General features: G+C 29.3%; 2 protein-coding genes and 1 long non-coding RNA gene across 4 annotated transcripts; 1 reads left to right on the top strand and 2 right to left on the bottom strand.

The window, feature by feature from the left end:
- Positions 1 to 937: 937 nt before the first annotated feature.
- LOC130445627 (uncharacterized) lies at positions 938 to 2,126 on the bottom strand. Its single transcript, XR_008910072.1, has 4 exons — positions 1,989 to 2,126; positions 1,635 to 1,793; positions 1,368 to 1,580; positions 938 to 1,048 (listed from the first exon to the last, which is right to left on the bottom strand). It is a non-coding gene; the product is annotated as an uncharacterized LOC130445627 (long non-coding RNA).
- Positions 2,127 to 4,188: 2,062 nt separating this feature from the next.
- Positions 4,189 to 8,697, bottom strand: LOC130445337 (protein kintoun). 2 transcript variants are annotated; one of them, XM_056780913.1, is made up of 4 exons: positions 7,936 to 8,697; positions 6,078 to 7,332; positions 5,360 to 5,723; positions 4,189 to 5,259 (listed from the first exon to the last, which is right to left on the bottom strand). In XM_056780913.1, exons 1-4 carry the CDS (start codon positions 8,338 to 8,340, stop codon positions 5,061 to 5,063), a joined length of 2,223 nt encoding a protein of 740 aa, XP_056636891.1. In that variant the 5' UTR covers positions 8,341 to 8,697; the 3' UTR covers positions 4,189 to 5,060. The 2 variants fall into 2 exon arrangements, with proteins under 2 accessions (XP_056636891.1, XP_056636892.1); XM_056780914.1 differs by having other exon boundaries at positions 4,774 to 5,259; positions 5,360 to 5,720; positions 7,936 to 8,602.
- A 424-nt stretch (positions 8,698 to 9,121) lies between these two features.
- LOC130445086 (uronyl 2-sulfotransferase-like) lies at positions 9,122 to 11,942 on the top strand. Its single transcript, XM_056780585.1, has 7 exons — positions 9,122 to 9,169; positions 9,373 to 9,445; positions 9,739 to 9,995; positions 10,257 to 10,414; positions 10,509 to 10,631; positions 10,913 to 11,079; positions 11,683 to 11,942. The coding sequence occupies exons 1-7, from the start codon at positions 9,122 to 9,124 to the stop codon at positions 11,832 to 11,834; spliced, it is 978 nt and encodes a 325-aa protein (XP_056636563.1). The 3' UTR covers positions 11,835 to 11,942.
- Positions 11,943 to 11,962: the final 20 nt, after the last annotated feature.

Here is an 11,962-nt window from a genome sequence, read left to right on the forward strand (position 1 = left end):
ATGAAAACCTATATTTCGAATAGTCATATATAATATATAATATAAAACAGACCGCTTTTCGCCATTTGATCCTGACATATGCCTCTTCCTCCTAAACTTTCTTATACCTTTCTTCACCTCTTCTATCCCCATTTCTTCATTGTTCTTTCTTTTTTCTCTTTACCCCTCTCTCGATATCTTTTTCATCTTTTTCGGTACTTTAAAATTATCCATTCGTGTGATATGATCAAAGGTAATCACACACAAAACATTCATTTTAAATTAAACTTTCAGAATTATACAAGATTTGACCATTAAATAAAATTATAAAAATAAAAAAATTTCTTATTTTCAAAAAAAATTGACTTTAGTAACGTGATTTGTATTTGTTCTAAAAGGATTATTGAGTTTTAGATGGTTGTTTAAGTGATGTTTTCCCCTTGAAAAGAAAATAAGAACCTCCAACTTCAGGAGGCTCGTTGGAAAAGGATAAAGATACAAAACTAATATTTTTACAACATCCCAGAGGTGCTGCTCTATTGGATCCAAATCAAGGCTGCACTCTAACAAATATATGTTGATTTCATTCGAGTGAAATCCATAACAGTCCATCACAAGTAAGCAATGCACAAAGATGTAACTCCCATAAATTGCACAAACGGCATCTTCCATTTCGAAATTTTGTTTTCAGTTTGATACTAAATGAATCAGAAAATCTAATCCATACTCACATTCCACCATGTTTTAACTCCTGATAATTTAATAGTTGATTAAACTGTTGGAATAATTTTCCAATTATTAACACACTTACTTTCATTTATGTAAAACTACTAATAAGATGCTACAGTTTTGGAACTTTTATTCTATATTAAAATGATATTCCAACCAACATAAATGTCACTTGGTTTGGTGTATTCATTTTTAATACTTTATTTATTTTTTCAACAAAAGAAACATCAGGATATTGAATAGTAATGAAATTGACCCTTTCCATCCTTATCTTTGATAACACTTTCATACAGGAACATTGGCTGCTTTTATATTGGAGGCAATAATGTGCTCTTCAAATCTGAAATTGATAAAGGACAAAAATTTAAACAGGCTTTTAAGAGTTCAAAAGCATTCATGACAGCAGTTGAAATATAATAAAACTGATAACTTGCATAAGAAATTTATTGATAAAAAAGCAAATCTAGAATACATCTTTGCTTTAAGCAGTTCTGTTTTCATTTGTACCAAATACATGGAGATTTATTATTCTAACTATAATAAAACGATTGCCAAATATATAAATATACAAAAAGAATTTTTCAAAGTTCAATGCAACATCGAATAAATTAGAAAAGTAATATATTGATGAAATTTGAGACATTCAGATACATATTCACCTTTTTTTTTTCAATTTAAGAGTTGTCAGCTCAAGTTTCATATTTGTTTTCAAATGTATTACAATTCAAGGTGGATCTAGCCGAGACTTCTCAGACTTCATATTCATTGATGGTAATATTGAAGTGCCTTCCATAACTTGATTAATAACTTTAATTTGCCTGAAACAGTTGCTTTAGGTCCTTTAGATGTGCTGTTCCAGAATAAACTTTAACCTGCAGAATGATCGTTATCCTAATTTGAATGTAATTAAATAATTTATTTAATACCTGGTAAATTTAATGTTTTACTTGCAACTGACCCCATCAACGTTTTTTATTATACATTCTATCAAATAATAATGACAAATTTGTAGACACGTTTTGAGTGCAAATCTTCAAATTTCCCATATAAAAAATATCTTAGTCCGATTTTCAGCATTGCTTTTCCTTTCCGTTAAAATATCATGAAAATATAATCAAATTATGTTCACATAGATATCAAAAATATGATTCACATGTACTACAACGAATTTAGTGTTAATGATGAATAATACAAGAATTAAAATTATAGTTATAAATCATAAATAGAACAGTTATTGTTATAACCCAATAACAATCCCTAATTCCAAAAATGAACCTAACCTTAATATAATCTTGTTCTATTCGAAAATTAAACATATTTAATGGAGATAGCTCCAAAATATTGAATTCTCCCCTGCAAATCTTAATATTTGAAATAATTTCATTTATATTTAGTTTATTATTCCATTGAGGTTAATTAATATTCGATGTTTAATAAAAAAGAAGACTATATATCCGATCGAAAAAGAAGAATTTAATATTGAAGAAAAAAGAAGAATTGCTTAGTTCAAAAAGTTAACGTCTCTCTGTTTATATTTTCTCTTGTGTAAACTTAAAATAATTACATATTTTGTGATGAATTATACTGTAAGAAGTATAGCTGAATTAATAACACTGATGATAAAATTAAAGTCAAAAGAATTTCAGTCAAACTAAACGAAAAGAAACAAGGTAAGGGTAGAAAGCTGGATATCAAACAAGTAAACGAGGAAGCAAACACTAATCTGAAGAAAAAAATGCTTATCAACTAGTAAAAATAATATAGATTAACACGATAATGAAGTGAGTAGCTCAGAATCTATTTTGAAAACAAAAGATGGATGGCAGCACAGTTGATAAATAAGTATAAGGATACTAGAGAACCAAGTACAAAAAAAAATAAAGAAAACAAAATTATCAGCTAGCAGTCATTTAAATGGATCAGTTAATGGTGAAGAAGAACAAGTAAATGGAAAAGATAGTTTAGAATGTAGTCTGAAAATAAAGAAGGCAAAGAAATATAAATTATTAACAAACAGTGTTGTAAATAGTATAGTTTATAGTGAAATGTTTCTATAGATTGTAAAAAGAAAAATATCAAAAGTGTTTTAAAAATATAAATATGGACCAATTGAGGAGACATTAAGGTTTAAAGTTATACCCTTGTGATCCAAAAATACCCAAAAAAGTGGCTGCCATCAAAAAAGAATTTCATCCTGATATAAAGAGTATGTATCTAACTTTTATTTTATAAGGTAATATATAATTTCCAAATCAGATATATTATTTCAAATGCTATCTAAATTTATTAATTAACAGATTCAACATAGGTAACTAATGGAAATTCATATTAAATTTTATTATTGATTACTTTAATATTTTCTCATTAGTATTGGGATTTTTTACCTTCATTTTTTACAGATTTGTCAAACAAGAAGATGCTCAAAATGCGATTCAACAAAATAGTAATATTTTCAATTTGTGGGTTCGTTTGTGTAGATCTACAACAAAAAAGATGTGCAAGGCAATATTTGTTGGAAATTTGAATTTCTCTAAGTTTTATTAATGTCATACATATTTTTGAATATTCAATAAGTATTAATTATATTTATTATTCCTTTGAGATCTAATGTGCTGTTGAAAAGTAGTTATGGAAATTATTTGAACCTTATGGTTTGATAGAATCAGCTGTTAGAATTGTCAGAGACCCTCGTACCAGTATGGGAAAAGGATTTAGCTATGTCAATTTCAAAGATGGCGATGCCGTACAATTAGATCTCCAAATGGAAAATGTGAAACTTGGTGATCGAGAATTGAGAATTAAAAGCGAGTCGTATAACTGGTTGCGGATATGACAGGCGCTACAAAAACACTTCCAGTAAAAATCAAACAAGAAAATTAAATTTTCACGAAAACCATTGCTCAAATTCGAAAACTGATGTGATTTTCGGAATCTTCATGAGAAACTACATGATACCACGTTGTTTTTTTTCGATACTTTCCTTTTTCTGATGTGATTAGATAGTTATTTTTAGAAATATCAAATTTGTATATAATTGATTTAGTCTCACCCTTAAGGAGAGGCAACCAATTATACACAATGCTTAGAACTGGTTGTTGTATAAGCAGGAAAAAGTCAATTAATAGTTTCCGGCGTCGCTCGGTAGACAGCGACAAAATCGTTAAATCATAGAATAAGTAAATGTTTTGAGGTTTCTTATCAATAAAATATATTATTTTATCTATGAGTCGTATAACGGGTTGCGAATATGACAGGCGCTACAAAACACGTTCGTCCTCTGTGCGACAATGCCCGAACCACACTTTGCTCACAGTTTTCACTGTATAGTAGAGAGGAAAGTTTGTGTCTTGTTGGGAAAATGGAGATGGGTGAATTAAGAGGAAAAAATTGGATTTTCACGAAAAACGTTACTCAAATTCGAAAACTGATGTGATTTTCGGAATCTCTCTTAACCCAAACCTTACCTAACAAAAAAAATTGTGTTTTGAAATTCTTTATTAACGAAAACTGCATGAGGTATAATCGTGACGTGGCCGTATATACAGGATGATCCCTAATTATAAAAACATTCATTTTAACTAATATTTCAACAAAACTTTTCAAATAATTGGGAGAGATTTTCTCCCATGGGTTTTTCTAATTAGTATACGTTTGACAGTGAGTAATATTACTATTATTTAGAGTTTTTTCTTCTTCTTTTATTCTAATAGGAAACCATTGAAGTAACTACAACTAATGTTTATAATTATTCTTTGAAACTGCAGACTTTTGGTCTGATTAGTTATTCTAAACAAAATAAAATTCATAAATTTATTTCGAAACAGCTAAGTAGGAATTTTATTTATATTTTGATTCTAAAATTATTAAATTATCGTGAAAATTTGTTTTTAAAATATTTGAAACTCATATATTTTGGTATCATAAAAAGAATCGATCAAAAAAAAAAGAGATTTGTTAGATAATTGTATACAGGAGTGAGTAAAAAGAAAGCACGAAATTGAATGGAGTGGAATAAAGGCTCTATGTTATTTAATAAAATAGTGGAATGAAAAAAATAACAGAAAAAAACATTTCAACACTTTTACTGATGATCTAAATGTATAAAATTGGAATATTCAATGAAATCAGTGAGTAACATCAATTTAACATAATATATAAATATGAATAACATGCAATTATTTTTTTTTGTAATTTTTTTTGTACTTTCCACGAATCCAAATCCAAAACGAACAAAAGCAAAATATATATATAGGGTGAAACATTTAATTCATGTATTAAAAAAAAACCAGCCACAAGTCGTCATTATTGCTGCATGTACAAATTCTTAAAACGATCAATAATAAGAAAAAATTTCAATTATCGACTTCCAAATGAAAAATATTATCGTATTTTTTAAAATTGTCCTTTTTGAAATCGCAGTCCTTTAAATCTCCCTCTTTTTTCTCATCGCCTGATGCTTCGCTTTCGCTGTGACGACGTTCCATTGCCCGCTTTTTATTTCTAGCTTTCCTCTGATTTTTCTTTTTCTGACCTAAAATACTGGAATTTGACCTAAAAGAAAATAAAAAATATTGATATGAGTTTGCGAAAATAATTTTTGTTATGTATCGACGAATTAAATTAAAATAATACACATTTTATCAATACGTACCTAAATAATTGACTCATAACGACATCATTGAACCTGACAGTTTTCTTTTCGGAAGAAGATACTTGACCATCTTCGGGTATAACAGAATCTAGGCTGGTGTAACAATTTTCATAAGAAGAAAATGCATAATTATCTAAACTCGATTCAGATATACTACGACCGACTGAAAATCGATTGGACGATATCCTTTTTAATATACCCTTATTTTTAGATGGACTAAAGCTACTGCAGCTCAATTCATCACCACTCGATTCATAAGACGTACCAACAATGTCGATAGCTTTGGATTGTTTCCCATTTAAAATACCATCATTTTGATCTTGTTTATGTTTTGCCTGAGTTGAAGAATCAATAACACCAACTTCTGTAATAATTCGTAAACATGTAATATTATTTCCCAATTTATACAAAACTTTTTTATTTTTAATAATATCACTTATTTTTTATTATTGTCCTGATCATTAATATAACATCAAACAGTTACAGGGTGAAAAGACAAACAGAATTAATTTCAATAGCTGTAAACTGTAAACAAATCGAACAACTTATCATTCGTTTTAATATTGTTTTTAACAAAAGTTTAAGGTTCTATATTTTTTTTATATAGAAATTTTCATTTCTATGATTTTTTGAAAAATTTTTCTAGTTTAAATCGATAATGAAAAATGAAAACGAAACAAAGAAAGGAATTATATTTCAATTAAATTGTAACAATCACCTGATTTATCCCTTCCCTGTTCTTTAATTTGGATTAAATCTTCGGACGATTTCTCTTCTTTAATATCTTCAAGGATCTGATTAATAACAGCGGGTTCTTCTACATATTTTTCCAACAGGTTATTTTCACTGGATCCATAGAAATAGGACATGATAGGTTTATCACAAATAAGTGGTAGCTGTAATATAACATTATTGTCCCATACTTCAATAGATGTTTGTTCTTCATCGATCTTCTCTGAGGAAAATTTCACGAAGAAAGAATAATGAGACGGATAGAAACTGGAACCTATACTTGTAAATTTAATGTGAACACACGAGCCTCCTTTGAGTAATACTTTATCGACGGATTTGTCGTCGACGTTTTTAACGTTCAAAGTAAATGCAATACTATTTTCGAATAGGTGACAAGTAAATTCGGGTAAATTATAATGTAAACTTTCGTCCAAAAACTTAGTCCGGAAATCGACAGATTTCTCTAGATACACCTCACTAACCGGTTCGTTGTTTTCAATCGAATGTTTATCGGCTATATCTTCTTCGGATTCGGGAGTTTCACGGGAACACTGATCACTTTCAACTCCACTATCGCTAAAATCGATAATTGCGGACGAATTACGTTTTACGGGTAGTGTAATGACTAATTTTTTTTTATCTTTATCAAATTTAGCACTGCCCATAGAATCATTAACACGATAAGGCAGAGTTAAGTTTAGTTTGTACTTTGCAGGATTTTCACTAACGAGTTGTACAGTTTTTTCCGTAACATCTAGTGTAATATCTGCTGATGATTTTAGCAAAGGCAACATTATATCAACGACAAGTTCTTTTGGAATAGCGGCATTCAATTTTGCTCCCTTGTGTTCTGTAAAATCCTCCATTTCCACATGACTTCTGTGTTTGATGAAATACTTTGGAATAGTATACTCGGATTTTTCATCATCGGTACTGGTTTTCCTTGGCTTTTTATGTTTCTTAGGTGCAGGTTGATTTTTGTCAGCTTCGGCAAATAATTTGTTCAATATTTCTCTTTCTTCTGGAGAATGTTCAGGTATATTTTCTGAGGGTTTTCTTATGACACTAGAATGAATTATGCCTTTGTAAGATAATTTTGGAAATTTCAAATTTTTCTTGTCTAGAATTACATTGAAATTGTTTTCAACAGCTTCCAGCGCCGTTTTGTTCACCATATCTCTGAAAGGTTTATTTTTATTTGCCAAATGGAGTGTATCCGGATGAAAAATCACATCAAATACCTGAAATAATTAATAAAAAGAAGTATTAGGAAATGCTCCACAAAACAAAACAATTATAACAATCGGAATGTGTCTCCTACTCACAAAAATCCAATAATTGTAAATTCATGACGACTAAAACAATTTTACTCAAAATTAATATCCTCACAAATGCAACGTAAATTTAATTGGGTAAGGCATTATTTAAGAGAAAATAAAAATTGGCACAGTATATAATGTTGACAATCAAAGTCTGACCTATTTAATTATTCTTACTACTGTTGTAACTAAATCAAGAGTTTATATTTAGAAGTTGTACCAGAAGTGATTAAAAAGTTCAATTATACATGTATCATATGATAAAATTAAATAAAGTACCACAATATTATTGGAATAGCACTTGAGATTATTTCGCACTTTTATTGCCTTTCAACAATTACATATTTTGTACCTTCTAATTGCATATAGATGTGACTAAATAAAAAATATAATTTAGCAGAAATGTAGATGTTAATTCTACAAACTTTCAAAAATATAATGTAGTCCCTAGGTAAATGTTCAACTAAATTATCGAACCCCAATTTTAAGATTGATAACATGAGCAATAATATTTAAATTAAGTACCTGGCACCGCTGCCTTTTATTATCGACGTCCTCTCTTGGAGGTGACAAAGAATGAGGTAATGACCACGTCAAACCCTTTTCTCCTCCTTTAACTGTTGGTGTGGAAGACGGTTTTCCGACTAATTCGTTGCTGCAAACGTTAACAAACCCTTTTCGGTTTCCGTCAACACTTGTCTTGATAACGTAACAAGGTTTGGGATGAATAAAAGTTATATCGTTTCCTCTTTCTTTTTCTAACTCTGTAATTTCCTTTTCGTAAAGTTCTTTATTTTTAGGATCTTGAATTTCTTCCACGTAATCACTTAGTAACTTTCTGAATTCCGGTTTCTTTAATGCTTCTCCGATACGATTTACCTCGTCACGAGTTAAATTCAACTCTTGCAAACGTTCGAAAGTATCTGACATAATATTAATTAATTGTGTAATTTTCTGATAATAATGATAATTGATAAGATACAAACGTAGAAGCGCAACAACCAAAATAAACAAACTGCGTCTGAACTAGAATTTTCTTTATAACCTAGCTCACGTGGACTATTACTATAGGAACTACGAAATCAGCCGGTTTCTGTTGACAAGTGAAATGATGGAAATAAATATGAATCAAATATTACGAAAACCCGATTAAAATCGATTAGTTAATAAAAATACAATTTAATAGTAGTATTTGTTTTACTTCAAATTAAGCGACTATTAAAAGAGTATAGTTTACAATTACAACTCGATCGGATGAAATTTCTCACTGACATTGGAAAACGAACTAACCCAATTTTTAATTATATTTATCTCTTGTATTTTAACATGATATATCTCTAACATAATTTACGTCATCATTTCCTATATATAATTTAATAAATATGCATTTGGAAATAAATATAAAAAATGTAGAATGTAATACTATCGCAATGTTATACTGGTTGCATATGTACTAGATACAATATCGAAAATTTTTAGCACGATCAAATGTCATAAATAATAATAATCCTATTAGGGATTACTTAACGGTTATATAACTATAATTTCAATCACAACAATAACACAAATTTATTTTATTTTCAACAAAATCGCTTTCTATATATAATATATAAAGTTATATCGAAGATATTTTAGTAATAGTAAACGATTTTATGGACACAATATCAAGCCTGTACTACGTAAAAACTTCAAAACAATTAGAATTCTTTTCATGACTGGACTAAAACCAAATTGCCTTGCATACCAAAATCAAACCATGGTATTGCATTAAATCCGTCAATTATAGGTACTCCTACTTTCGCTTAAATGTTTTCAACTAAACTGTTAACATTTCATGCAGTGGATTGAAAGTAAATATCAATGTAATCATAATAGCGCGATTCTCTTGAATATCATTCAAGATGTTCAAGAGATTTTTTACCTTTCACCTTTATTTTATACAAATCTGAGTTTAAATTGTAGTCAACCTTTAACGGTGTACGTAGGTGCATTATTATTTATCTAAAAAGTTGGCTAATCAAAAGAAATCTGTATGGTAAGTTTATAAATATTTTTTATGCTGGTATATAATTATTAGATAATATTTAAAATATGTTCAGTTACTGATAACTAGCTTAATATTTGGATAAGGCTTGTAATTTAATTAGAATCCATATACATTGCGAGCATCAAAAATAATTTGAAACATTTTAATAGCAAATAATTTGTTTGTATGTTATGATTTTCACATTTTAGTGCTAAATATGCGCCTCCATCGTAAATTACAATGTTTAAACTTGATAATATTCATTATAATAATAAGCGGATGTTTATTTTTCAAAAAAATAGACAACGATTTATCACAAATTACTTTCAAAACAACGGAAATTGCCGTTTCATTCGTATACCCAAAACATGTGACGAAATCTTTGGCGCAATTAGGAAAAATGGATGAAGTAAATAAATACATATTATTTTTGAACTACGTCCCTAAATGTGGATCGGAAATATTAATTTTACTTTTACAAAAATTACAAGGCTACAACAACTATAGACACGTAAGGTTGAAAGGTGGAAGTACCAAAGTTTTGACTAATTTACAACAGGTACGTACATATAATGTTGAATGAATGTTTGTATATAAATTAGCCTCAAGCTTGATGTAAAGACTACAAGGTGTGCTATAGCGCACCAGCTGGGAATCAGCCAATACGAATTCGCTCCCAAAACGACGCGCCATTTGGGAACGAATTCTTATTGGCTCTTGAGAGATGCATGCGCAAAACGAGTCGAAAATGAGCCCTCGGGAACAACACACCTTGTAGTGTTTTGACATCATGATATAATTTGAGTATTTTCATTTTAAGGATAATGTGGTGTCTGAAATATACGATACGGTAAAAGCGGTGGCGGTTCCTGTCAGTTTTGATCAACATGTATTCTTTTTGAATTTCACAACTTTTGACAAACAATTTCCTACCTATATAAATTTCATTAGAGATCCAATTGATAGAGTATTATTAAGGTAAGTTGATACTACCTTATTACATATGATAGCTATATCCAATTCTTATTATATTTATTACTACCGTTTATTTTTAATTTTATATTTATTACAGGTCATCAAAAAAACATTATAATTACAAATGTTTTATGAGTAAAAGAAACGATTGCAACATAAATAATGGACAACTCTATGAATTATCGGTTCCTTATTTCTGTGGTCACGATTATCGATGTTTGTAAGTTTTCTTTCATATATGTGATACTCCTATATGGACAATTCTAATTTTCTCTCTCGTTCGAGACACTTTATCTATACTACGCATGCTTCATGCGCGCAAAAAATGCGCAGAACTAACTGAAGCGCTCGGGGAAAAGAGAGAACGATACACTATTTGTTTCACTTAATCGGAACACCTTTCACTTATAGAAATTGTGTTGAAAATTAACCTTAGTTACGCAGAGTGAGAATTAAAACTTTAATATCTGATATATTTGCCGAAAAGATTTTTTCTTTTAGGAATCTCGATAACAATTGGGCTTTGCAAAGAGCCAAAGACAATGTTGTAAAATATTTTCCAGTTGTAGGCGTTCTAGAGGAGTTTAACGTTACATTAGAAATATTAGAACACAAAATACCATACTTTTTCAAGGGAATTCAAAAGTTGTATCAAAATGATTACCTTCGTAAGTATTTTATACACAAACCTTTTCATTTGTAAATTTAACTGAAAATATCTTTCGAAAAGTTTCTTCTTTATTAATTAAGTAATAGTTGGGTTATTCTAATGTATCTACTAGTAATTTGGTAGCTCTCTACCTTCTCTTTATTGATATTAAAAGATTCTTTTACATATAATTATGTAATACTTCTATATGGACAGTTTAAATGGGAAGGAATGTCCCACTATTAAGGTGCCGACAATATACTATTCTCCCGTTCCAGGTACTTCGCACAGCTTCCACTTACAGAAATTGTCTATATAGAAGTATTACATATATGTATATACGAAAGATTTGGCACAAGTACGATAAGCCACAGAAACTTTTCTGTTTCAATCGACTTTGGCATCGTTTGTGAACTATATCCAAGACAGTTGTTTTGATACTTGAATAATAGCAATTAGTGTTATAAGAACTGCACGAAAAAGTCGTTTTAACACATCCAAGAACGGTCCAGATTAGTAATTTGGAATAAATCTATATTGAAGTAATAATATTAACTGCCTAATAATGGTTTCGCATTGAAACTTATTATTTTTTGTGATTTTTGATGATATTTCTTTCTAGATTTACAAAATAATCGAAAGAAATTAATTGCACCAAAACTAATCAGACAAAAACTGGAAACTGTTTTGGTTAACGAATTAGATTTTTATTTATGGATAAAGAGTAGACTGTTTCAACAATTACAAATTTTGTATGGTGATCATCGGCATTAATTATGCAACATTATCAGTCTTCGAAAGAACAAATAAATCGACACTATTTTAACAAACGAGTGAGTCTGTGATATCATCTAATTTTTGATAATAAATATTGTAAATTATGCAGGGTTTCCATCTATAGC

Source organism: Diorhabda sublineata, chromosome 6 (genome assembly GCF_026230105.1).
Source record: "Diorhabda sublineata isolate icDioSubl1.1 chromosome 6, icDioSubl1.1, whole genome shotgun sequence".
Lineage (NCBI taxonomy): Eukaryota > Metazoa > Arthropoda > Insecta > Coleoptera > Chrysomelidae > Diorhabda > Diorhabda sublineata.

Coding starts and splice junctions, on each gene's coding strand:
- LOC130445337 (XM_056780913.1), bottom strand. CDS start 8,340: ATGTCAGATACTTTCGAACGTTTGCAAGAGTTGAATTTAACTCGTGAC. Junction 5,724..6,077: donor ACAGGGAAGGGATAAATCAG/GTGATTGTTACA, acceptor GAATTATTACAG/AAGTTGGTGTTATTGATTCT. Junction 5,260..5,359: donor GTTATGAGTCAATTATTTAG/GTACGTATTGAT, acceptor ATTTTCTTTTAG/GTCAAATTCCAGTATTTTAG.
- LOC130445086 (XM_056780585.1), top strand. CDS start 9,122: ATGACTGGACTAAAACCAAATTGCCTTGCATACCAAAATCAAACCATG. Junction 9,170..9,372: donor CATACCAAAATCAAACCATG/GTATTGCATTAA, acceptor TTTAAATTGTAG/TCAACCTTTAACGGTGTACG. Junction 9,996..10,256: donor TTTTGACTAATTTACAACAG/GTACGTACATAT, acceptor TTTCATTTTAAG/GATAATGTGGTGTCTGAAAT.